This window comes from Hibiscus syriacus, unplaced genomic scaffold (genome assembly GCF_006381635.1).
Source record: "Hibiscus syriacus cultivar Baekdansim isolate YM2019G1 unplaced genomic scaffold, ASM638163v2 tig00116962_pilon, whole genome shotgun sequence".
NCBI lineage: Eukaryota > Viridiplantae > Streptophyta > Magnoliopsida > Malvales > Malvaceae > Hibiscus > Hibiscus syriacus.
The window spans coordinates 1001933-1029846 of NW_024063488.1; the positions used below are offsets into that span (position 1 = coordinate 1001933).

The 27914-nt window shown below is 35.2% G+C and overlaps 3 protein-coding genes and 1 pseudogene across 5 annotated transcripts in view; 3 read left to right on the top strand and 1 right to left on the bottom strand.

Moving 5' to 3' along the window:
• Nucleotides 1-743: 743 nt before the first annotated feature.
• LOC120190054 (amino acid transporter AVT6A-like) lies at nucleotides 744-2624 on the top strand. Its single transcript, XM_039193182.1, has 4 exons — nucleotides 744-1225; nucleotides 1323-1475; nucleotides 1628-1831; nucleotides 1923-2624. The coding sequence occupies exons 1-4, from the start codon at nucleotides 790-792 to the stop codon at nucleotides 2507-2509; spliced, it is 1380 nt and encodes a 459-aa protein (XP_039049113.1). The 5' UTR covers nucleotides 744-789; the 3' UTR covers nucleotides 2510-2624.
• Nucleotides 2625-4611: 1987 nt separating this feature from the next.
• LOC120190490 (biogenesis of lysosome-related organelles complex 1 subunit 2-like) lies at nucleotides 4612-16560 on the top strand. Of its 3 annotated transcripts, XM_039193566.1 has the most exons (3): nucleotides 4612-4747; nucleotides 4866-5153; nucleotides 16547-16560. In XM_039193566.1, the coding sequence occupies exons 1-2, from the start codon at nucleotides 4652-4654 to the stop codon at nucleotides 5130-5132; spliced, it is 363 nt and encodes a 120-aa protein (XP_039049497.1). In that variant the 5' UTR covers nucleotides 4612-4651; the 3' UTR covers nucleotides 5133-5153; nucleotides 16547-16560. The 3 variants fall into 3 exon arrangements, with proteins under 3 accessions (XP_039049497.1, XP_039049496.1, XP_039049498.1); XM_039193565.1 differs by lacking the exon at nucleotides 16547-16560 and having other exon boundaries at nucleotides 4866-5191; XM_039193567.1 differs by lacking the exon at nucleotides 16547-16560 and having other exon boundaries at nucleotides 4612-4729; nucleotides 4866-5191.
• On the top strand, nucleotides 6372-7884 carry LOC120190487 (annotated as a pseudogene).
• The window catches only part of LOC120190489 (probable transcription factor At5g28040), a 28641-nt gene continuing 11316 nt past the window's right edge, over nucleotides 10590-27914 (bottom strand). The window contains exon 2 of the mRNA XM_039193564.1: nucleotides 10590-10948. Within this exon, the coding sequence (XP_039049495.1) occupies nucleotides 10749-10948 (200 nt within the window). The 3' untranslated portion in view covers nucleotides 10590-10748. The remainder of the gene's footprint in view (nucleotides 10949-27914) is intronic.

Genomic DNA, 27914 nt, shown 5'->3' on the forward strand with positions numbered 1-27914 from the left:
GGAGTGGGTGTGGCGGTGAAGGCTTCTGGAACCAACAACGGCGGCGCTGGGACGTGTCCCTAGGGTATAGATACCCTAGGGTTTCCTCTGGCAAATGGTGGACCGTTGGATCAAACCAGATCCAACGGCTGGAATTGAAGATGGCGGCTGAGGATGATACAAACCCTAAATTGGGTTTAGGGTTTACTGTAGGATTTTGGGTATGGGCCACTGTTTGTAATTGGGCTTCCATTCGGGCTTGTAATATTTATTTATATATGTATTTAATATATTTAATAATAATAATAATAATAATAATAATAATAATAATAATAATAATAACAATAATAATAATGATAATGATAATAATAATAATAATAATAAAAATATTAGTATCTTCAGACAGGAAAGTGCTAATATGCACCATCCTCCTTTCGTGCTTCATTGAGATAAAGATCCCAAAGCATTTCATTATTAGTAGATTCTAATTTTAAACTCTCTTTGTTTAATTATACGTTACCATAGATATTCATGCAACTTTTTTCCGTCGAATTGAGAGGACCAGATAAACACTATTTTATTTTTTAACTTTGTGGTCGTATGGGACACTCTAAATTCTTCCATCTCAAGGCTCGTATATTTGATTGTTTATGTTTCTATGCCTGGTCAAATTTTGGTCCTTTTCTGGGTTAGTCTACAATTATTCCTTTGATGGTTTTATTTGATTGAATTCAAGGATTTTGACGTTTTCAAGGTGGTTTAGATTTTTGCATAAAAAGGTTGAATCTTTGAGAGAACTTGGTGATTTAGATGACGGCCGTTGGGGATATAGCATCAAGGAAAGAGAGGAATTCAAGGGGGAGCTGCAAACATGTTGCAGACGAGGAACATCCCTTGCTGCTGCCTAAACAACAAGATGAAGATGGCGTTCATGGTGAATTTAATGGGGCTTCTTTGCCTGGAGCAGTGTTTAACTTGTCAACAACAATTGTGGGTGCAGGGATCATGGCCTTGCCCGCCATGATGAAGGTCCTCGGCCTAATTCTCGGGGTCACTCTTATCGTCTTTATGGCATTCTTAACCGATGCCTCGATAGAGTTATTGTTAAGGTTTAGTAAGGCTGCAAAAACATCTTCTTATGGAGGTCTTATGGGGGATGCATTTGGAAAGTATGGGAAAATCTTATTGCAGGTCTCTGTTTTAGTCAACAACATTGGAGTTCTCATTGTGTTTATGATTATTATTGGTATGCTTTCATTTCATTCAACTTCAAATTGCAGATCTCATTATTCTTTGATATTCAGTCGTCTAAAGAACTTGTTATGGTTTGTTGTTTCTTGGAGGTGACGTGCTTTCTGGAACAACATCTAGTGGTGTTCACCATGCCGGTGTCCTCGAAGGTTGGTTCGGCCAACATTGGTGGAACGGCCGTACTTTTGTTCTTTTCGCCACAACAATAGGCATATTCTCTCCATTGGCTTGTTTTAAGCGCATCGGTTAGTGGTCTTGTTTTGCTAATGTATGCTGAATTTTATCTAATCGTCTTAGCATCCGAATTAGAACTTTATGATCTTCGACCAATAGAATCTCAATTGGATGGATTTTATTGCAGGTCACTAACTTGCTGTTGTGCTTTCTTGTATTGCAGATTCCCTAAGATTTTCGTCAGCACTATCTGTTGCTCTGGCTATTGTATTTCTTGTTATCACCCTGGGAATAGCAATGTTCAAGTTGATCAATGGAACTATAATGATGCCGAAATTACTACCGGATGTCGTCGATTTGAGCTCATTCTGGGAGCTCTTCACTGTATTCCCTGTTGTAGTCACCGCATATCTCTGCCACTTTAATGGTATGTAGGTCCATTCTGCAATTGAACACTTGATTTAAGTTTGCAGGATAATAAGAATGGCTAATATTCTTGTGTGTTAAACTATCTGTAGTTCACAGTATAGCTAATGAACTCAAAGGCTCAACTCAGATGGGACTAGTTGTTCGAGTATCTCTAGCTTCATGCGCGGTCGTCTACGTATTGATAAGCTTTTTCGGGTTTCTTCTATTCGGAGAAGCGACATTGGACGATGTGCTCTCCAACTTTGATACCGATCTCGGCATTCCTTATAGTTCCCTGCTTAACGATGCTGTCCGTGTTAGTTATGCAGCTCACCTCATGCTCGTATTTCCGGTCATCTTCTATCCGCTTCGACTCAACATAGACGGCCTCTTCTTCCCTTCGGCTAGACCTTTAGCTCAGTCCAACACGAGATTTGCTTCGGTTACTTCCGGACTCATCACACTGGTCTACTTGGGTGCAAATTTCATACCCAGCATCTGGGTTGCCTTCCAATTCACTGGTGCAACCGCTGCAGTTTGCCTTGGATTCATTTTTCCGGCTGCTGTAACGCTTAGGGATCGACATATTAAATCGACGAAGAAGGACAGGATCTTAGCCATTGTCATGATTGTGGTGGCTGTGTTCTCTAACCTGGTGGCCATATATAGTAATTGCATTGGCCTTTTTAAAGAATGATCAAGCAGAATGAGTAGGGCTTAATCTGTTCCCCAGATTGCAAGAAACTGAGACTTACGTTTCATGTTTACTTGAAGATCACCGAGTGATGGAATCGTTCATTCGAGTTCAAACAAATCTGGGTTTCGGTTTTGAAGGAGGTTTAATCACATGAACTGTCTTTGAAAATTTTCAGATTTCTTGGGAAGTGAATGTAGTTTTGTACATCATCCCACCGTATGCAATATCCTAGTGCTTCATACATGAATTTGAATAATGCTATTGAAAATGGTCTTCCAAAAGTTATGTTTAGAGAATAAATTTTATTTTTTGAAAAATAATTTTATATTATTTCTTAAATTTTTATTGAAAATATTTTTCGAAATATTTTGAATGACAGTGATAATTTTTTAAAAAAAATAAAAATTAAATTAAATAAACTACTAATACTTCTTACTCCATGAAAATGAGACGTTGAAAAATATTTCATCAATACTTTATTCATATTAATGTAAGTTAATTGTATCATAAAATAAAGATTAAAGATTTAGGGTATGTTTCGAAAAATAATTAATGTAATATGCTTAAAAAAGTTAATTTGATTTTTATATATTAATTATAATTTTTAATTTTTTAAATTTCCATTTTTTTTATTTTTCGGTGAAATGAACATGGGTTTCACGTTCGGAAGGTTAAAAGGGGGTAAATTAGAAATTTTGGGTCCAACGGTCGTCGACTATTGTGGTTGGACATCGACGTGAACTTTGATTGGATTTAGAGATTCAATTGATATTTTATATAAAGTTTAAGGGTTGAATTAGTATTTTGTGTAAAGTTTAAGGTCAAATTAATATTTTATTTAAAATTCAAGACTCAATTTAAAATTTACCCATTTCCATTAATGTGCCACATTGGAGTTAACGTGTCATAAAATTATAATGGTCGAAAACAAAAGTGACCAAATCATATTTTTTTTTCAAATTAGTAACCAAAATTAAACATGTCAAAAATATAAGGTACCACCGATGTTGTTTACTTGAAAACTAATTATGTTAATAAAATTTAGGATAAACGATATAAAATGTCACTAATATTTAAGTAAGTTTTTATTTTTTCAATTAAAGTTTAAAAATATTAAATTGATCACTAACGTTATTAATTTATAATTATTGAAATAAAGGAATGCTGATGTGGCATATTGATTGACTTTTTTTGGCATCATTTGACCATCTTCATTATTCAAAACTAACCCTTTCTCTTCCATCTTCACTCTCTCCATGTTTTGTAAAAATGAAAGTATCGTAATCTATTTTGCTAACCATTTTATAGGTTTACAATGCTCTTGGGATCAGTTACATCTGAGACGAGAAGTTCTTGAGTGTGGCGGGCCTGGAGGGTGAGCATATGCGAGGCAGAAAGAAAACAAGAAAAAGATGGGTTCAGAATTATGTAGGATTATTATAATATCAGTTGGTCAATATAAGTAAATAGTTGGTCAACTATGATCTTACTTGGCTTAGTAATGACACCTCAACACTTTAAGCGTGTCAAACCAGTTTTCTGTGACGAAACTAGCCGTTGTTAATAGCAAGTGATCGATTTGTAATAAATCGATAATGTTAATGATTAATTTGTTTCGTTTAAAATTTCTGTAGAGAAAACAAAAACTTACTCATACATTAGTGACTATTTTTATAGTTTACCCTAAAATTTATTTTTAAAAATAGAGTAAATTATACGTTTAATATCTAAACTATCAATTTTGGTCCATTTTAGTATATAAACTTTTAATTTTTTTAAAATATCATATCTAACGTTTAGTTTTCGTTTCATTTTAGTATCCCTCCATTAAAAACTTAACACATTTATTACCTAAACTATCTTTTTTGGTCTGCTTTAGTACCTAAACTTTCAATTTTTTCAAAACTTAACATTAAGTTTTTAACGGGTACTAAAATGAAACAAAAACTAAATATTATATATAGTTTTGAAAATAATTGAAGGTTTAGGCACCAAAACGGATCAAAACTAATAGTTTAGTCACTAAATGTGTAGTTTACCCTTAAAAATATTTCCTTAACTAACCTGTTTAGCGTCCCTTGCTGAATCCATTCTCAATCATCCTGAAGTAACCAAACACAAAAATTACTTGGGTTCGCAGCCATGGCTGACAAGGAACCAGAGGTCCCAGACGAGCTTGCCGAGTCGCTCAACGATCTCTTCACCAGCCTCTCCTCGATGGTCAAATCTGAACTCCAGGTTTCCCTACACCCATTCATTTCTCTCAGAAACTCCAATAGGTTGAATAAACTCCAGAAACGTGGCTGTATTTTTCAATCTTTTTAAGGTGACCCAAACATATTTTTGTTTACTGCAGGGGACCAACAATGTTTTGGAGCTATTGGAGAAGATGAATGTGAGAGTGGCCGAAGAATACAAAGGATTTGGGGATGTGGCATCTGGGTTAAGGGTATTTGTTGAACAGCTTAAAAACAAGAGTGGCAACTTTGATGAATATGTTCAACAGATTGATGCAATAGAACAGCAAGTGACTGAGTTCGAAGCTGTGATTTCAGTTCTTGATAGATATGTGTCTTTGTTGGAATCTAAAGTACAATCTGTTTCCCAACATCCTCCTCCATAACGAGATTTTATTTTTTGCTTTGTTTTTGAAGGATAAAATAAAATGAATTGTTGGTTGAATGTAAAATGTCTGCTTTTCTTGTCTTCTGGTCTTTTATTTATCTGTTTTCTGGTATTATCTGGAGAATTTTCGAGTTCTAAAACTCCAAATTTAGGCCAAAAGTTGAACTCCTTTGCCATGTTATAAATATTCTGGTATTAGTTATGCATTGAATTCTTATATTGTTTTCTCTGTTTGATACTTTGATTGAAAACTTAATTTTTCAATTATCTTCGTGAGGATGCATACGTTATAAGTTTCTTCTCTGCTGTTCTTACTTCTTAGTACTCTACAATACCTGTTAAGAAGATGGTTTAAACGATTCTAAGTTCAATGAGAAAGATGAAGATGGCCTCTCTTGCCGTGCTTGGAGGCTGCCACATAAGAAGAGAGGTTGATGAAGGAAACACACAAGATTGACAATGGAGGTAACAACTCCTTGTTTAGGGTCTGTAGCTAGGAGTTTGTTTGAGTAATTGAAGAATTCAAATCTGCAGAAAAGCTGGAACAATGACCAGTTTTGGAGTATTGACTTGAGTATTGCCAAGTTGGAGCATAAATTCACTGACCTTGAAGATTTAGGGTTTAGTCCTCTGGTGATAGGATTAAACAACTCTGAAAGTGTCTATCAAAACGATCTGGTTGTTAATGACAAGACAAGGTGTGTTTTTTATGTTGATCATTCTTTTTCTTTCTAATGGTGCTCTCTTGATGAGAATTGGCTATAGAGATCGCGGATGCTCTTCAGTTATATTAATATCATGTTGAAACCAGAAATGATGAGGTATGTCCTGTAACTCCTGTTCTTCACAAATCCTATTGCTTTGCAGATGCTCTGGCAGTGTTTTTTCATGGCTTGGTGGTCTGATGCTATATATATGGGTGATTCTTTTATATTTGATTTGTGTAGCGGGGTGATGAGAAATTCATCATACAAAAGACTTTGTGTGATACTAACCAGAGGGAGCATCATGAATCGAGTCAAGAGTATAAATGCATTGGTGATTGATCCATATTTGAAACCGAGGGATAGATATGAAGAAGCTAATGTCACTCCTCAGAACCTTCAAACCCAAACTGTCGCAATATCAAAGTTAAGGTCTGACAGGACGTGTGACCTTATCATATTTAAGCCTTTATATATAAAGATTTTACAATTTCAATTCATTACACCATAATAAAAAAGAAAACTCAAAAACAATGTAAGAATCGACAATTCTTTACTCATTTCTTTCATTTATATTTCTCGTCATTAGTTTGAACTACTTGTTTCAATGGAGAAAACACCCAATAAACCTTCCCCCAAGCCCACCATCACTCCCCATAATCGGCCACCTTCACCTCCTTAAACCCCCCATCCACCGTTTGCACCATAGTTTTTCTCAAAAATATGGTCCGATCTTCTCCCTCAAGCTCGGTTCCCGCCTCATGGTTGTGATGTCATCTTCAGCTACAGCCGAAGAATGCTTGGTCAAGAATGATATCATTTTCGCAAACCGACCCAAGTTCATCAACGCCAAGCACTTGGGATACAATTACTCCACGGTTATCTCATCTTACGGTGATCATTGGCACAACTTACGTCGAATCGGTGCCACCGAGATATTCTCGCCGGCTCGCCTAAGCGCCACTATAAACGCTCGGAAAGATGAAATGAGGTGCTTGTTGGTAAGACTATCGAATGAGTCACAGGGAGAGTTTGCCAAAGTGGAGCTGAAATCCATGCTTTCCGACTTGACGTTTAACAACGTGATGAGAACGGTGGTAATGAAGTGGAGGACGAAGAAGAAGCGACGGAGTTTAGGGAGCTTATGGTGGAGGTAGCTAAGAAGAGTGGAACGGGGAATCCAGCAGATTACTTGCTGATTCTGAACTGGTCCAGTTTAGGGTTTGAAAGGGAGCTGAAAAAGCTTGCACAAAGAATGGTTGGGTTCTTGCAGAAGTTGATTGACGACCATCGAAGTAAGAAGCTGCAAAATAACAGTATGATTCATCATCTTCTTTCCATGCAACAGTCGGATCCTGTTTACTACACCGATGAAATTATCAAAGGCTTCATAATGGTTAGTTTCAATCCTTAACCATATTCAACACCATTATCCTATCACATAAAATCTTATGTCCTTCCTGTTGATATCGATAGTAAAACTCGGTTAACAAATTGATATTGTTGTGTGCAGGTGATCATATTGGCAGGAACTGATACATCATCAGTGACAATAGAGTGGGCAATGGCCAATTTGCTAAATCACCCACAAGTATTGAAGAAAGCCAGAGATGAAATAGATAGTTTAATTGGCGAAGAAAACTTGATTGAGGAATCAGATGTTCCCAAACTGCATTACATTCAAAGTATCATGTATGAGACACTTGGGCTATACCCTGCAGCTCCTCTTCTCATCCCACACACGCCATCCACTGATTGTACCATAGGCGGATACGATGTGCCGAGTGGCGCGGTTGTGTTGGTGAACGCGTGGGCCATTCATCGAGACCCGAAAGTTTGGGATGATCCAGAAAGCTTTAAACCGGAGAGGATGGATGGAAAGGAAATTGATATGATTGAAGGTAAAGGAAGCATCATGCCAAAAGCTCACTCATTGCAAGCCTTGTGTAAAGCTCGTCCCATAGTGAATAAGGTTTTTTATTAGTATGTTTTGATTCAATTTGTTCAAATGTTTGTCATATTTGGTTGAATATAGTGCAAAAATAGGTTTTAGTTATCTTGTATTCTATTTTTATAGTTTAACATATATATATTTATTTTGGGACGACCGAATTGTATGTAATTTTAGTAAGAGCTTCCAATGTATGGAATAAAACCAAATTTAAAAAGAAGGGTTATTTTTGTTTTCATTTTTTTTAATATAAAATTGAAACATTAAAGCAAATATGGATGGTTAAAAATTTTGAAAATGATTTTTAGAAAATAAAAATTTGTGATTTTTTTAAAAATATTAACAAATACTAATCAAAAGATGAGAGGCAAATACTAATCAGTTTCTGCAAGAAGCAAGATGAATTTTTGAACAGTTTGAAATTCATTACTTGAAGCTGAGAGAACTGATGTTGCAGGATGAAGTAAACACAACTGAATTGATTTTGTTCCTAAACACAAGTATGTGTTGCTGAAAATGTCATTCAACACCATTGAAGTACAAGTTTCTTCATCTTCAATACATTAAACTGAAGCTCTTGTTTTTTCTTAACCAAGAAAGAATAAAGCAGGAAAGAATGAACCTAAAATAAGTAAGATATCATCTAACTGCTGGCATTGGGGTCTCTAACTGATTTTTTATGAATTAGTCTTTCTTATATACAAGTACTAAGACTGACAAAGTACTCTGCAAGCACCATTAAATATTAGTTTCTAGGAAACTTGGGTTATTAAGATAAGATGAATTAGAGTCAAGAGACAAGTATTGTGATTTTCTCCTCGATTCATCAATTCCTCTCCGTTTTTGGTTCCCTAAATTTCTATAGTTCTAGACTTCTGGCTTCCCTCTTAATTTTCTATATATTCTCTACTTCCCCTCCAATTTTATGCAGCACTTGTTTATACGAATCACACTCTTATCTGTGCTGCTTCAAAATTCTAATCACTAAAACGTTCTCGAATGAACATCACATCATTCTTATTTCTACCATGACATTTTAGTAGGGAAATTTTTGTTTCGAGATGAGCTCAAAGGTTATAGAGGTTGTAAAGTATGATATCCAAGACTAGGACTGTAAATTTTGTACAGCCAACCATATTCAACAAGCATATTATACTCAAAATTCCATGTCATTGAGATTTTAAACCCTTTCAACAATTTGATAACATAGAAGCCATAGTTGTAAAAGCCTATGAGGTGCAAAAGCGCAGAGGCTCACTAAACAGGGCTTTTTCAACACTGAAGCGAGGCACGTAGCCTAGGCGCGCCTAGGCACAACGAGGCTCCGAGGCGCGAGGCTCAGTCGAGGCGCGATGTGGGCTTAAAACCTTGTGTTCCTTCATCGGAATCCCCACTGGGGTTTGCAAATCGGGCCTCGAACTCAAAGAACTTGATGATTTTCTCTTGTGTTCCCCAGTTTTTCCCTCTCATGTAGCTCTTCAGGGAGGCTTTGTCGACCTCGAGTTTATTAGCCGACTTGGCGCACATTAGCATGTTGAGTTGGGGTGAAGGTTGGAGCGATGGAAGTGGGGTCAGGTGAAGGGACAGCCGCTTTGTCTTCGTACGAATAAGAAGGTGAAGAAAAGAAGGAAGTGACTAGTGAGTAATTTTAAACACAAAAGCTATGGTGATGTGTCGTATTTTGATTGGCGGGAAGAAAAGTTTTTAGTTGTCATGGGTTCTTGTGGGGAATGGATAAAGTCATGACGTTGAACGTTTTGTGACCGGTTGATGTGAATATTTGTTTATATTAATTTAATCGTAATTAAAAATTTATGTCTAACGACATTTCTATATTTTACCTTTTCTAAATAATGATTAATATAAAATTAAATGTCTAAATCATATTTAAAATTAATTTTTAATGTTTAAATTTTTTTTATTAAGAATAAGTGTATAACGTTTATTCCGTTATACTTTTAGTTGTCTACTGTTAATAAAAACGTAAGTGACATGTGTCACGTTTATATTTCCTTATTTTTTAAATAAAATATTTTTAAAAATTATTTTTAAAAAATTTGAACGTGACATTGTACTTAAGAGATTTTTTAACCGTAGGCACCTAAGAGTGTAACGGGAAAAACAATACATACTTATTTTTAACGAAAAAATTTTTAGACATAAAAAAGATAATTTCAAGTATAGTTTAGACATTTAATTTTGTATTAAACCTTTAAATTATACTTCCATTGATTTGATGCGGCTCAACCTGTAACAGAAATTGGGAAAAATAGTGTTTAGAGGGTTAGGACTAGGGTTTCATTCTTCAACTTTCAAATCTCAGATGAACCATTTGTGCTTTAGCTCTATGTTTTGTTTTAAGACTTACAAGTCTTAAATGTTTGAGAATGAACTCTATTAAAGCCTAATATTGGATATCTATGATATTTGAGTTTGATTGTATTAATATATACATGTATTACAATTTTTTTTGATATCATGCGCCTCGCCTTCATGAATCCAGTGCCTTTCATTCGCCTCGCGCCTCAAGGTTCCAGGACACTTTGCGCCTCGATGCTTTGATAACTTTGATAGAAGACAACACCAAGTTTATGTAGGTAAGAATCTACTCACAGCATTCTAGTATATCTCCACCATAAAGTATTAATATTCCAATGATCCAAGTTAAACTTTCGGATATCACTATCAAACAATCTATTCACCCCAAATATAAATGAGTCATTCCCAGATTGCTCGTAATCATAACTATTGAACTCAAGGAAATTTCATTAACATTTGAAGCTCACAAGTATACCATTTAAAAATCTCAGATATTTATCATGAAAAATGTCCAATATGAAAGAACATAGAAAACATAAACTGTAAACCAACCTGAGAGCTTATCTACGAAAGGGCTGGAATATACAGATTTCATCATCTCAACTGATGAACAATATTCCACCAGTTCTAGAAGAAATATTCATCGCCTATTCAGAGAATTCTGGATAACCAACCTCAGGCGCCTCCCCAACGCATCAAACTCCGAGACCCTTTGCTCCTTCCACTTCTTCTCCATTGTATCAAAGCAAATCACACCCTGCTTCACGAAGATCATCCGAACCTCCTTGAAACACTCATCAAACGCATTCATCAACCTTTTTCCCAATACCCCATCAAATGGGCAAAACTTTGGAGATAATGTTCTCAAATAAATTAATTCACGAGATAATGCACTCATCAGATTAATTGCTCAAATAGGGTGAAATCTACAGTTGGTCGTAGGTCGCCATGCCATCCGGGCGACATACTAGGTCGCCATTTCTTCCCGGCGACCTACGAGAGATTTTGCATGTGCCATGCACGTCTGAGCGCATCCGACCGAGGCCATCCGAGCGAGCTATGCGAGGGCATCCAGGGCAGCCGAGTGAGGGTAGGTCGCCATGCCATGCACGCCCAAGGCCATCCGAGCGAGCTATGCGAGGGCATCTAGGGTAGCCGAGGGAGGGTAGGTTGCCATGCACGCTGGGCGACCTTGTCCTCCGCCTGCTCTGCTCGCCTACTCCCCACTGCATACTCGCCTGCTCCCGTTGCTCCCCGCTGATACATGCACCTTTATTCGCTGCATTATTGCAACATCATTTGTTGCTTCATGCAATAATTATTGCTGCAATCCATGAGAATCAACGGCTCGTGATTCTTCAATTATTGGTGTATGGCAGCCGACCCTTTAATATATAGGGGGTATGATATGGGGTTAAGGAAGCATAAGAAAGAAAGAGAGAAGAGTGTCGAGAGAAAGAAAATGAATTAGAGGAAGAAGAAGAAAGGGAGTCCGACAAGCAAACATAGAGGTAAGTTTTCATTTTATTTAATTTAAATTAGTTTATTAATTTAAATTATTAGTTTGTTAATTTAGGGTTAGGGTTAGTTTAGGGTTAGGGTAAAAAATGTACTTAATTAGTTAGTTTGTTAGTAGTTAGTTATATATAAAAAAATATGTAATTAGTTTGTGTTAGTTTAAATAGTTAAGTTGCCATATGATTTGTTGAATTTATATTATATAAAAAATTTAGTTAATTAGTTTTTTAGTATTAAATTCTAATTAAAAAATTGTTTATTAGTTTAGGCTATATTAAAGAATAGTTTATTAGTTAAAGTTATATTAAAGAATAGTTTATTAGTTGTTTAAGGGAAAATTCACGTTTAAGTTATATTTTAAAAAGTTTAGTTTGTTACTTTATAAGTTTATTATATTATAAGTTATTATATTAAATTTTTTTGCTATGTTGTAAATTAGTTAGTTACTTAACATTAGATTATATTAAATGATTTTTTAAATATTGTTGTTTAATTTTTTTACAGATTCATTCCAATGGCTGACCAAATTCCACTGCTGATACTTGACAATGAACATATTTCAAGTCATTTGGGAATAATGGTGAATAAAATATTTGCTTAATGAATTATAATTAATAAATATTTGAATATTATTTTATGATGATTGTGATAATTTTTTGCATTATTTAATTGCAGGAGGACGAGCAACGAGTCCTTCGTCTTCGGTTACATAAAGTGCCCAAGCCACACCCATTGATTGAAGAAAACTTACAAGAGGCTGGATTTTGGTATGTAACATTTGTGCGAGATTACAAGTTGGTCTCAGGTTTGATTAGTGCGTTGATTGAACGTTGGAGACCAGAAACGCACATGTTTCATTTGCCGTGTGGCGAATGTACGATAACTCTGGAGGATGTGGCAATGCAACTCGGGGTCCAAACTAATGGGATGCCGGTGGTAATGCCACATGAGTTTAATAATAATGTGGCACAACTTTGCAGCTTGTTTCTTGGGAAATTGCTCATACCACCAGAGTGTAGAGGGTGGCGTGTGAGGTTGTCATGGTTGAAGAATGAATTTCAGCTTCAACCAAATAGTACGGAGCACGAAATTATATATGCAACACGAGCATATATATTAAAGTTGATTGGGGGAATTTTGATGCATGATAAATCCGATAGTTATGTTCACACTCAATATCTTCTTTTTTTAACAAATTTTGAGAATAGTAGGCAATATAGCTGGGGTTCGACGATATTGGCGTTCTTGTATCGTGAGATGTGCAAGGCGTCATTAGTCGTGAATGATAATAATACAACAGAAATCGGTGGATATATGTTGCTGCTACAATCATGGGCTTGGCATAGACTTCCATTTTTGACACCGATTAGTCGGACTGTGGTTGACTTTCCACTTGCCGGAAGGTAATATGAATCATCTATTTTAATATAAAATATTAATTAGAAAATATTTATTTTGATTAAAATTATTGAACAAAATGTTTTTGTTTTGATTGATATACAGATGGAGGCATAAAATTGAAGGCACGGGGTTGGTGCACAACAACATTAAAGAGTTCAGGCTGAATATCGACATTAAGACCAAAAAGGAGGTATGTATAATCTGTTATTTTTAATTATTATTTAAATTAACTATATTATTTGATTTAAATCAATTTTATTGTTTTTGTAATTTTACAGTTTAATTGGAGACCATACATGAATGAAGAAATTTTTCCGTTGATACCGTACGATATTTTAGATGGGTTTCAATATTGGTGTGCTGTTACACCATTGATCAATTTTACTTTTGTTGAGATCTAATTTGGGGATAGAGTGCTAAGGCAATTCCACTTCCACCAACCTATTCCGTGGAGTCTATGGGATCATGACCTCCTCCAAAACTTAGATGGTCGTCGTCAGGTGAATTGGGTTAAGATGCATGACGACCTGCACAGATTTGATGGTCGTCGTAAAGAAAATGTTAATTGGGTTGAGAAGCATGCAACCTACATTAATGCTTGGAACAATAGGGCTTCATTCATGACAACTCTTGACGACATTCAAGACGACAACTTTAATTTTGAGACTTCGTCTTACCTTGCTTATTTTTGGGATAATGGAAAGCCGTTCCTCACAACAATGGTAGAGATGCGACAATTTTTGAGGTTTAAGAAAAGATTTGGTAAAGCTGAATACTCTCTACCGAGTGGGAGTGGGAGTTCATCTCAACAACCTGAAACGGAAATGACCAATGTGGATAATAGTGCACCACAACCGTTCGACGATGCACGATCGTTGCATCACACAGTTGATGATTCTACTATCCCGGCATACATACCAGAGTTTGTGCAGCCTGAGGCACCCATCTATTCTCCTATGTTTTCGTCGACGTATGACTTTGAACACATGGCATTTCAAATGCCCCCAATGAATGAGGAGGATGTGTACCATACTCCTGAGCAATCGCAACGGCCACAACGTATCAGACGTCCATCCCGACATTATCATTCAACAACACCCCAACATCGACAACAATTGTAAACTCGTTTGCTATTTGTTACAAATTATATATTGAAATTAGACTAGTTTTTTTAACCTTAACAATGATTTTTAGTATCAAATCATTATTATAATTTCATTACTAGTAATCACTAGTATCAAATAATTAAATATTAATAATAAATCATTATTAATAATAATTAGTAAATCATTAGTATCAAATCATTAAATATATAAAAATCATTAATAAATTTGACTATGTATAAATTTAAATTTGAGTAGTCCACACTTATACACTCATTTGTTATTATTCCATAATTATTAGTAATAATTATTAAATCATTAGTATTAAATCATTATTATAAAATCATTACTAAATCATTACTATTAAATCATTATTATTAAATATTATTATAATGATTATTACTAAATCATTATTATAATGATTATTACTAAATCACTATTATAATGATTATTATCAAATCATTACGAAATAATCAAATCATTAAATATTAACATCATTATTAAATCATTACTATAATGATTATTATCAAATCATTATTAAATCATCAAATCAATAAATATTAAATCATTACTATAATGATTATTATTAAATCATAATATTAAAATCATTATTAAATCATCAAATCATTAAATATTAAAATCATTACTAAATCATCAAATCATTAAATTTTAAAAACTCTTCTCGAATAATTTATCGACAAAAATGACATAAATTCAACTTCATTATTACTAAATCATTACTATCAAATCATTAAATATTAAATCATTACTATAATGATTATTATTAAATCATAATATTAAAATCATTACTAAATCATCAAATCATTAAATATTAAAATCATTACTAAATCATCATATCATTAAATATTAAAAACTCTTATCGACAAAAATTACATAAATTCAACTTCATTATTACTAAATCATTACTACCAAATCATTAAATATTAATAATAATTTCATTATTACTAATCATTACTATCAAATCATTAAATATTAATAATAATTTCATTATTATTAATCATTACTATAAGAGAAAATAACCTCAGTGACTGAAAATTCCTTATAATATACGATTTTGACCATTTTTTTCGATTTGCCAAAATGACCAATAAAATCGCAATGCGATCTCTAAATCGCAACGCGATCTCCATTATCGCAAATCAGTTTCCAGATTCGCAACGTGATTTTGACTATCGCAATGCGATTTTAGAAAATCGCAATGCGATTTTGACTATCGCAATGTGATAATACATAATCGCAACGCGATAATACAAAATTGCAATGCGATTTTCAAAGCGCTATTAGTATCGCAACGCGTATTTTATTTTCAAATTCCAAACACGAATATTAATATATCTCGTAATCGCAACTTTTAACCTAAAACCCTAAATCATAACTCAGTCCCATCTCCATCTCTCACTCTCTACGGCGACATCCGTCCACATCTCCGACGAAATCCGTCTATCTCCATCTCTCAGAGCCACCCTCACAATCATTCACGATTAGAAATGGAAAATCAACCAAATCAACCACCGAGGGTTAGTTTTTTTAATTATTTTTTTGTTGAAATTTTTGCATTATTCTTTGGTTTTTCATATTGAAATTGATGATAAGTTTACTGCTAATTTCAATAATAGATTAACCATTTCACTTAGATTGCTTATTAAATTCATTCGATTACTGCCAATACTACTAAACTGTTTAGTCTTTAACCCTGTGAAGTTAGTATTTGTCTTTGTTTTGTCTTTTGGTTGAAGTAATGCAATTCATTCAAGTTTCAATTTTAGAAAATGACTATTTGAAACCGAGAATCGCAACGCGAAATGAAAATCGCAATGACAAAATCGCAACGCAATTTTAGTTTCGCGTTGCGATAGTCAAATTCGCGTTGCGATATTCATTTTCTTGTTGCGATTTTCATTTTCGTGTTGTGATTTTAAGTTTCAGAAACTATTCTTATTCTGCAAATTGAAACTTGAATGAATTGCATTACTTCAACCAAAAGACAAAGACAAATACGAAATTCACAGTGTTGCAAATTTAAGTTTGAAGAATAAACTACTACTCTTTATATTTATTATTGTTTTTGGTATATCTTCACAGTGTAGTTTTTGGTATATCTAACTTGGTATGTTTATTATTTTTGTAGAACTTTTTTTCGGCTCAATTGACATTAAGGAATAAAATAAGCCTAGTCACTACAATTGCGTCGAAGCTTTCACCTGTACAAAGACAATTGTTTGAGGATACTTGCTTTGGGCCATAGCTGAAAGTACAACATCCGGGTGGAGATGCTATGTTGACCCATTTGTGGCTTCAGACCATGACACGCGATCTACCCGAGAGTATAGAACGTGGTAATGAAGAGATATGGTTCCATTTTCCACCGGCGTATACGTGTTTTGGGCGGGAGGAGTTTTGCTTAATCACTGGTCTATGCTTCGGACACGATGATATAGGTCGGTACACTAGTCATATTACCCGCCCATCATGGTTATCTCGGGTTTTTCCTGAGTTGTCAATGGAGAAGCTGAATTTACACGTCGAAGACTTGACGAGATTATTTAATAAGAAAGATGGTTTTACTCAGATGGATGACGTCGATGTTGTCCGAGTATGCCTTTTAGTACTTTTGCTTGCTGGCTTTTTAGGCAGAGAGGCCAGACAACCTATTCCTAAGGACCTAATTTTATTGGTAGAGGACCTAAATGCATGGAACCTGTTTCCGTGGGGTTCGTATCTATGGAAAGCTACCTGGAATAAGTTGTCGTCTGCCTTTGATGACCGTAAAAGTTTGCATGGCGATGGTTCCAAATACACTTTGTTAGGCTTTATTTGGGCCTTTAAGGTAAGAATTTCTATATTATAATGTTTCCAAAATTATAATTAATTATTTAAAAATTACTGATGTTTGTGTATTATATTGTTTGTAGATTTGGATATTTGAGGCTTTTCCTGACATGCAGACATATGCATTAAAAACTTCAAATGATATTCCTAGGGTTATTTCCTGGAAGAGGAAACGACGGCTGTTAATTTGGGAAGAATTACTATGATATACGATAATAAATTATGTAAGTTAACACAAATACTACCATATATAAACAAGTTATTACTAGTACAAGTTATTACTAGTAAGTGTTTTTTTTATGGCACAGATGATGAGCAGCCTCCACTTCGAGAGCCATCACCTCACCCAGAGCCATCACCTGATCGACCACACTATACACCTCTACAACGAGAGCCATCACCTATTATGTCATATCATCGAGCCTCTTCTCCACCATCACCTCATGATAGGCGACCGACAAAGATGCCTCGACGATTATCTCCCTGTTCTCCATCTCCACCTCCACGGGATGAGTTAGGAGAGTTACGTGATGAGGTCAATGCCTTACGTGAGGAGGTCGGTACTTTACGCGATGACAATGGTGCATGGCGTGATGAGGTATTTACTTTACGTGGTGAGGTAGCGGCTCTACGTGAGATGGTAGTATCATTGTAGAATGAGGTTCATACTCTACGCAACGAGGTAAGTTTAAGATTTTTCATATTTAACTTGATTTACTCGTAATTTCACTTAGATTAACCATTTCACTTGGATTGCTTAGTAAATTCGTTCGGTTGCTGCCAATACTGCTAAACAGTTCTAAAATAACCCTGTGAAGTTAGTATTTGTCTTTGTTTTGTCTTTTGGTTGAATTAATGCAATCCATTCAAGTTTCAACTTGCAGAAGAAGAATAGTCGCAACACGAAACTTAAAATCGCAACGCGAAAATGACTATCGCAACGCGGAAATGACTATCGCAACGCGAATTTGACTATCGCAACGGGATAATCGCAATGCAAAAATGAAAATCGCAACGCGAATTTAGTTTCGCGTTGCGATTTTATTTCGCATTGCGATTATCCCGTTGCGATAGTCAAATTCGCGTTGCGATAGTCATTTCCGTGTTGCGATAGTCATTTTCGCATTGCGATAGTCATTTTCGTGTTGCGATTTTAAGTTTCAGAAACTATTCTTCTTCTGCAAATTGAAACTTGAATGGATTGCATTACTTCAACCAAAAGACAAAGACAAATACTAACTTCACAGTGTTGCAAATTTAAGTTTCAAGAATAAACTACTACTCTTTATGTTGTCCTTGAACATGCACTAAACCTATATGTTGTCCTTTTAAATGTTTATATAAGTACTTACTTCTGGAATGTTATCTGATGCATTTTGTGAACTATGATAGAATAATGACTTGGGTGAATACTGTTTAATATCATGTCTGTTTATTTACTAATTTATGTTTTAATTTATTTTTTAGCGGCCCGATAAGGTGGATGCTTTACGTCGGGTTTTTCTTGCATGACGGGGTTCACACATCAGACGGCGTGCACGTGCCATTATGTCTCCGTTCACCCCAATAGTGCGAAGATTCCGTAAGAAGAAGCCCGACTCACCTGTCATCGTTCAAGAGGCCTCTCCTATCGTTCAAGAGGCCCCTATCATCCCTCAAAAGTCCCCTCCCACCGTTCAAGAGGCCTCTGTCATCGTTGAAGAGTTCCCTCCCACCATTCTAGAGCCCGATTCACACGGCGTAATATGTTGAATTATTGAGAAACCCCCTCACGTGTCGGACATGATGGATAACTGTTGGCTTTCGTATGAGTTACCGGCCAGTACCATTCCGGCAGATGAAGAGGAGAGGAAACAACTACCGGAAACAATTATGGATAATACCCTTTGGGCTAAGACCGCAGTTGATTTTTATCTACATGAGCGAAGCCAGGGGTGTTACGCTGACATATACAAACTCAACGATGATATGCATTTGTTGATTGATCTGTCTTGGTTGGGTGTGTTATTAGGGGTTGAAGACAAAGGCTATTTCGATGGAGGGGTAAGTCTTATATTTTTTTTATATTTCATTTTGATTAATTTTTTTTCAATTTATGTAATTCACTAATATATGTCTTTTTTTGTAAAACAGCATATTGATGCATGGGTGTCACATCTTCTAATAATAAGGAAAATGAGGAAAAATAAAAAAAATACGCGATATACAATTATGCCGACGTCTTTTCACGTAGTTCACTTGAAGAATCAACGACAGGAATCATATGTGTTGGCTAATGGAGAAGCTAAACTTTATCCTGCATGGTGGGAGGTCGATAAGGTTAGTATTTATTTTATTTTGTAAATATTTTAAAGGTGTTCATAAATAAGTGCGCAATTGAATTATTATTTATGATTGCAGGTGTTTATCCCTGTTTTGGAACGTACTCATTGGCTTCTCGTCGAGCTTCAGCTCCCATTCCTGAAGACAATAGTATATGATAGCATGATAAATTACATATCATTTTCTGATTTGAGAGATATTATTAAGGGATGGAGCTCTCATTTGGCTAAATTCTTGGATGCGATTAATTATTGGACTTATTATGGAAACAAGAAGCCAAAGAAGTTCAATGTTACAGTTATCAGAGACGAGACTGCGCCACAACAAACGTAGGAAGCCAGAGGGGATTGTGGTCCTCTCGTATGTATGTGCTTGGAGCGTTTGATGACAGAAAGTATATAGTTTTTACCTCCCACCGATAGAGATAGAGGTGCAGTAGGCTTGTGGTTTCGGCATTTTATGGCTAGAGCAATATATGCGAGACGTTGCCTACCTGCATCCGCGTTATGAAAGTGTCCATAAACAATTGGTAAGTCAAATGCAAGTGTTGTTAAGTACCTAGAATTCAATAATTTGTTGTTTGTTGGTTTTAGATGTGTAGAAAGTGTTGTTTGAGCAAATGTTTGGTTTCTGCAGGTTAATCCTGAAGTGAGCTGTGTGAAATTGATGTATGGGTGCATAAACAACTGTCTGGGGTACACTTTTTTTTATTGTTTAATTGATTCTTAAAAGTCTGATTTGTTTAATTGATGAGGAAAATAAGAATTATTATTATTTTTTGCTTGTTTAATTGATTTGTAAAAGTTGATTTGTTTAATTGATGTGTAAATAATTCTTATTTATGCTTGTTTAATTGATTGAAATGTAAAAGTTGATTTTGTTGATTTCAATCTGCATCATATTTCAGGCAAAAGACGTTGCGATAGTCTAATACGCTATGCGATTTTCTCGTTGCGATAGTCAAATTCCCGTTGCGATAATCAAATTCACGTTGCGATAGTCAAAATCGCAATGCGAAAGCCAAAATCGCCACGCGAAAGTCAATTCGTGTTGCGATGGTCTAATACGCTTTGCGATTTTCTCGTCGCGATAGTCAAATTCCCGTTGCGATAATCAAATTCACGTTGCGATTTTCTCGTTGCAATAATCAAATTCACGTTGCGATAGTCAAATTCGCGTTGCGATAGTCAAATTCGCGTTGCGATTTTTGCGTTGCGATAGTCAATTCGCATTGCGATAGTCAAATTCTCGTTGCGATAGTCAAATTTACATTGCGATATTTAAATGAATGTGTAATAAGTGATAACAACTGAACAAATCATAGCAATGTTCAAACTCAAGTTACTAATACATGCCTAACTGAAAATGTTAAAAGTTTACACATAAAATACACATAATAGTCAAATTCGCGTTGCGATATTCAAATGAATGTGTAACAAGTGATAACAACTGAACATATCATAGCAATGTTCAAAATCAAGTTACTAATAAATGCCTAACTGAAAATGTTAAAAGTTTACACATAAAATACACATAATAAAACGTTTGCATTTAAAAATCACCTAAGTTAATAGTCCCAAAAGGTGAAGCCGATTGTGATTGGGATTTTGATTTTGATTGCCTTTTGCTTGACACCATATGAGCTTTGGATTTTGATGAGGATCCATATTTTGGTAGAGGAAAAGATGATTGTGATGGCACTGGTGATCCACATGTCAACCTTGTATGACCACTTTCCTTGCACCGACTAAATGTCGATCTCTTCTTCTCTTCACCCTTAGACGGTATACGATCGTGACTTTTTGGTCGGCCAGGAAGCCTTCTGTCCATGGCTGGTGGCAAAACTATTTGTAAGTCATCTGGTATGTCCCACTCAGAAGGATGTGGAATAGGGTAGATAATCTCGGCATAAGTATGTCGATATACTTCTGTAGTGTAGCAATCCATAGCGTATGCGCTTAAATCATCTTGGTTTAGATGAAGAGCAACTTTTATAACATGGTTACACGGATAACCAGATGTTTTCCATTTCATACAACTACACGTCTTTGCATTTAGATCGACAAACCCATTTAAGTTATTATCCAGTACTTTAAACAAAGTGTTTGAACATGGTTCAACTCTCCATGACGTTGACTTCACAACACGTTTTGTTATCTTTTTTTCAGTCCATGGTGTAACACGATGTTCCAATGTTCCTGTAAATTTAAATAAATAAATAATACTTAGTAAAATATATGATAAGTTACGAATTTAAAGAAATAATACCTGCATGGTTTCTTTTCTTGTAGTACCGCTGTTGAATAGAGGCTCAAAAAATCTCCATTAACATAGTAATGGGTAATTTTCGGGAATGACGACTTAGAGCGTTGATTGATTTTGCACTATTAGACGTCATGAAACCATATCTTGCTCCAAGTTGATGTACTCTTGACCATCTTTCAAACCCGACATCTTCTAGTGTTTGAGCACACTGAGGCAAAACACGTTTTAAACAATTTATATGCTTATTAAAATCCACTTCCCGATAAGCTTTTACAGCCTTCCAGTATGTCCATTTGTGATTTTTTATACCAGCAGATCTTGATTTTAGATTTCTATACAAACGAACACCACAAAGTCCATGAAAAGCATCTGGGAAACACCTTCTAACAACGTTGTCAATTGAGTTTGCCCTATCGGATATGATTGTCAGATTTCTAATAGGACCTATGCAATCCCTAAGATGCCCCATAAACCATGTCCATGAATCAGAGGTTTCAGATTTGCCAACCCCGTAAGCTATTGGCAATATCACATTGTTCGCATCCATTACTACTGCTAATAAGTTTACTCCAAGGTATCGACCTTTCAAATGTGCTCTGTCAACTATAATAACTGGGCGCATGCAAGTAATAAACGAACGAATCTACAAAATAATATACACAATAAATATAATCATTTAAATGTGAAATGCATGTAACTAACAAAAATGAGTCAACAAAATTATATTGATTTACTAACCGCAACACCAACGGCGATAAACAGTAACTCAAAGCGTCCATATCTATCTGTTTTGATATGAGTTACCGACCCAGGATTTTTCAGCTTTAAATTGTGACAATAAGCCGACAGTTGGGCAAACGATGCTTCTGGCGACCCCTCAACAATTCCAAGTCATAACATTTGGCTCTCCAAGCTTGAGAATATGAGATACTAATCTTGAACCGAGCATTCATGTCAGTCATAATTTCATGTCCCCGATATACCCTGCCGTTCAAAAACATTAACTCAGCCAGAAAACCACCCAACACCTTTTTGTTTGCCTGTCTATGGTGAGGAAAAACTTGGGTTCTTGAACATGTATGTTTATCAATAAAAGTCCTAACTTGAAACATTTCGCAATCTTTTATCCTCTTTGCAATCATACGCCACGTACAGTTTTTGTCAATCATACACCTTGTTTCGAAACGATCTTTGCTTGATTTGTTAACTTTTAGTTGATAGCCATCTTCCACACATTTCGTATACAATGATATCTTCAAGTCTTCCTTTTTATCAAAATAATCATCTTTCTTGATACAAATAATTTTTGTGTAACAATCAACTGCTATCTTGACCAACTCTTCTTCCGGTATCTGAAGTAATTCTGGCATATTCCAGTTATACTCCCGTGGTATTTTCTTCGGGGATTTCTTCTTCTTCTTCTTCTTCTTCTTCTTCTGCTTCTTATTCTTATTCTTCAGGGTTATATGAATTACAGAATGGATGTTCAACATGTTCATTCACATTCGTAACTTCCTCCTCATTATCATCAACAACATCTTCCTCGGCAGCGGCTGTTTCATCATCAAAATTCGGGTATTGACCAATATCAAAATCATTACATGCAGGGTCTGTTTCTTCTTCTGAAACATCATCAAAATCTGAGTATTGACCAAGATCAAATTCCGGGTATTGACCAAGATCAAATTTCGAATACTGACTAGTACTCACAATTTTTTCTGTTGGCTCATCATCGTCTAACTGGTCAATACGAAAATCGGAATTTGGTGCTGAAAGTTTATTGGGATTTGGATTAGGGAAAGGTTGTGGGTTTTGAGATTGTGTTTGGTATTGGAAATGTGGTGAAACAAAATTTGCTTGGTGATGAAATTGTGGTGGAACCATTAAATTTTGAGAACCATAAACTGGGGTTGAAAAACTTAGTTGATTACTACCCGCTACTGACCCAACTTCACTAGTTTTAGGTTCAACAACATACAATGTAACATCATCTTGCGAAACACTAATGTAAGCAATGAATCGTTCAACATCTTCATTGTCGGTTAACAAATAAACTTTACCTTTTCTCTGATAAGATAGCCTAAATCCACTTAGGGGCTCTAAATTCAATTTATTTGCAACATGTAACATTAGAGTTTCATAAGTTAACTTTTTTAATGACAGTTTTAGTTGAAGATTCATGGGTAAAGGCATATATTGTAAAACACCGTGAACATTCTCCCATGACCCTCCAAAACACAAATCTATCCAAACATAATCAACATTAGATGATTTTATTATTTTAAATTAATTTACTAAACAAACGAGCTGCGAAACTAAAACCTGTTGCCGGATGGGGAAGGATGTCGTTGGATATAGGAACGGATATCGCCGGAGAGAGTGATAGATGGAGATGAAATGAGGTGCGATTTAGGGATTTAGGTTATGAGTTGTTGCTGCTGCGTAGTTATATACCCAAAATATTTGTGTATCGAAACTAAAACATGTTGCGAATTTGAAATTCAATGTTGCGAAAGTCAGAATCGCGTTGCGATAGTCAGAATCGCGTTACGATAGTCAGAATCGCGTTGCGATTACGTATTATCGCGTTGCGATAGTCAGAATAGCGTTGCGATTATGTATTATCGCATTGCGATAGTCAGAATCACAATGCGATTTACATATTCGCATTGCGATAGTAAAAATCGCCTTGCGATTCTGGAAACTGGTTTGCGATAATGGAGATCGCGTTGCGATTTAGAGATCGCATTGCGATTTTATTGGTCATTTTGGCAAATCGAAAAAAAGTTGGTCAAAATCGTATATTATAAGGAATTTTCGGTCACTGAGGTTATTTTCTCTTACTATAAAATCATTAAATATTAATAATAATTTCATTATTATTAAATCATTACTATTAAATCATTAAATATTAATAATAATTTCATTATTACTAATCATTACTATCAAATCATTAAATATTAATAATAATTTAAATATTACTAATCATTACTATCAAATCATTAAATATTAATAATAATTTCATTATTACTAATCATTACTATCAAATCATTAAATATTAATAATAATTTCATTATTACTAATCATTACTAAATAATTATTATAATTTTAAATATAAATTCATTATTAAATCATGATTACTAAATCATTACTAAATCAAATCATATCATTATTACAAATCAAACAAGTGTTCCATGAATGAGTATTGGTTATGTAACGAAATTGGCGTTAATTGAACCACACGTCCATTCAAATCTGTTCAAGTCCTCGAATTATAAATCATTACAAAATTAAATCTAGATAAATATATAGAAATACATATATGATTACTAATTATGAGGCTTATATCTTGGTAAATTAGGAAAATTGTTTTTTGAATGGCCTTCACCCCTACATAATCTGCATCTCTTTACTTGACCTCTCTCTCTAGCATGGAAATCCATACTGGTATGAATACGAATAGACTCAGGTCGACCCTTTGGACTTCTGCGAAGCATTGGATTTGGAAGCCATTCATCATGATCCTTTTTGGGCCAATATGATTCATTCGGGATATGTCTGAACGCATAACTGTAGACATTTAATATCCTACGTAGGTGAAAGCATTCATCAACATAAGTGTATGCGCTTACACCATCATACATACATGCAGCGACTGCATGAGCACATGGATATTTCTATGCCTGAAAACGACCAGAATCACACCATTTGTATCGTAAATCAACTCTAAATGTTTGGTTTTCTCCTCCGACGTTACGGCGTATTCACGACAAGACAAAAGTATGACCAACTCGGTCGAAATTATGAACAACCATTGATGTTACCAATCGTTCATTTACTTCCATTGATTTCACCACTGTAGGAACCCAAGTTTTACCTCTATTTATGAGACTCTCAATTTCCTTGCCTTTGTCCGACAAAACTTTAGTCAATCTAAAGTACGTCTCTTTCACCACACTCGCTATTGGGAGATGGTGTGTACCTTTTAGTACCGAATTAATGACCACAACAAGGTTTGTGGCCATATGTTCGTATCTCCGACCTTCATCGTATGCTTGCGACTATTTTTCCCACGGTATTTTTGAAGCCCACTTCCAAACATGTTGATCATCGTAAAATACCTTCAAATTCTCCAATCTCTTGTCAAAATTTGGTCGACATAGTTCGTATCCTGTTTCATAATATATTGTGTTAAACCGCAATTAAAAAAACCACGTAAAAAATGCACAAATATTGAAAATAAAACTTACCCATACTGACTATCTCGCTACGAATGTGTGTGTTATGAAACTGGTCGATACTATTCTTGCCAATATGACGGATACAAAATGTAGGATATGCATACGGAGGTATCCAACGACTTCCTGGTCGTTCAATTACTGTCAAAATACTCGTTCCTCTATCGGATATCAAACAAACTCCATCTTCACGAACGACATATTGACGTAGATTGGTCAGAAAGAAATCCCAAGCCTCTGTTGTCTCTCCCTCAACAATGACGAATGCAATTGGGAAGATATTTTGCTCACCATCTTGAGCAACTGCCATCAAAAGTACATGCCTATATTGACCATACAACCGCGTACCATCTACTTGGATCATATATTTTCAAAATGGAAATCCTTCAATACATGCCTTGAATACCCAAAATAGTCTATGAAATATTTTCTTCCCTGGCAGAAGTTGACCTTCTTCGTCATATGCGGGCATGGTTTGAGACTTCACTATGGTTCCTGGGATAAATCGCTTCATTGGTTGTAGCAAATGTGGTAGCTCATTGTACGATGTATCCTAATCTCCATACGTCAGCTTCATTGCCTTCATCTTCGCATTCTACACCTTGCCATATTTTACTTGATATCCAAATTGGCTTCGAATAGATGCAGCTAACACTGAACAAGATATCTTTGGATCCTTTTCAACCATCACCTTCACGTATTCGCATATTACATTGGAGTCCAATAGTCGGTGGTCTTGTTCGATAGAGTTTCGCAAACATGTGTGCGGTCCATTGTACCTCGTGATGACCCAAACATCGTGCCTTTGATTTTTCGACACTCTGATCTTCCACTTGCACTCTGGGCCATATTTTACACACTTCGTGTATAGGGTTTTCTGGTTAGACTCTGCAACATGTACATCAACATGACATTTGATGCAGTACTCTTTAATCGTCAACGTAGCTTCATTTTTTCCTCTGAATTGCACCCAAACTGAAAATTCACTAGAATTATCGAATGATTCACTCATTTGGTACAGAGGTAAATGTATCATGTCTGGGAATTCAGGTGCCCTCGTCGCATCATAGTCTATCTCGTACATATGAGGAGTAGCTTCATACGGTGCCGGAACTTCATCAATTGTACCTCCACCGAAAATATTTTCATCGTCGCCCAAAACGGGTTCTTCGATTTCTTCATCTTTGCTTGAATCATCATGAGTTTCTCCCCATCGATTTTCAGTATCAATATCAACAACCAATTCTGGTATGTTTCTCGTCTCATACTCTGCTGCTGCAGATGTCCCCCCGACTTCATTTACACTTTCCAATAGTGCCATAAAACTGTTCGGGAACCTATATGTCGGCTCCTCAAACTGACTATATAAAACCATTTCAGATGGATTTTTAGCCACACCTCTTGATGACCCAGGAACATCACATATGTTACGCACATCAACAAATAACTCAATAGTTGCTATATTGGTTGACTCATGTAATCAAACCATGGTTCCAATATCATCATCTTCTTCAAGTGGAACTGCAGCATATCTGACTGGGTTGGGGCATATCATAAACCTATACCTCAAACCATCAACTGCAGCTCGAATTTTTCTTTCTATCTTATGCTTCATTTCTATAAATGTTATGTCTTTTTTGAACATCATATTTATTGGTTTTTCAGACTGAAAAACTACTCCGACCTCATTTTCCATAATCTATCCATTATAATGGACAATCGTAAAAAAGTTGTTGCTCATTTTCTTTACAGATAAAAAAATAAATTAATTTAGATTAAAAAATTAGATAAGATAATTTCATAAATCATTAAATAATTAAATATAATATAATATTCTATTATATTAATGATCAAATAAAATTTGTTATTTAACTTGATTAATTGATTACTAATATTACTAATAATGATTTAATAATTATTATTAATCTAATGATTTGATATTTAATGATTTAATAAATATATGATTTAGTCATGATTACTAATGTCGTAACCGTCTTTCGGTTGGGCACCGAAAATGGGCTTCGACATGAAAAATATGGATTGGAGTCGTCACCGACCATTTTAAAACGAATTTAAGTGGGTCGAACACCATCTTACGTGATCTGCATT

What these genes read in the sequence shown, in the direction of transcription:
- LOC120190054 (XM_039193182.1), top strand. Translation starts at nt 790, where the DNA reads ATGACGGCCGTTGGGGATATAGCATCAAGGAAAGAGAGGAATTCAAGG. An exon ending in TGTGTTTATGATTATTATTG is followed by an intron (nt 1,226 to 1,322) that starts GTATGCTTTCAT and finishes TGTTTCTTGGAG; the next exon opens with GTGACGTGCTTTCTGGAACA. An exon ending in ATATCTCTGCCACTTTAATG is followed by an intron (nt 1,832 to 1,922) that starts GTATGTAGGTCC and finishes AACTATCTGTAG; the next exon opens with TTCACAGTATAGCTAATGAA.
- LOC120190490 (XM_039193566.1), top strand. Translation starts at nt 4,652, where the DNA reads ATGGCTGACAAGGAACCAGAGGTCCCAGACGAGCTTGCCGAGTCGCTC. An exon ending in TGGTCAAATCTGAACTCCAG is followed by an intron (nt 4,748 to 4,865) that starts GTTTCCCTACAC and finishes TGTTTACTGCAG; the next exon opens with GGGACCAACAATGTTTTGGA.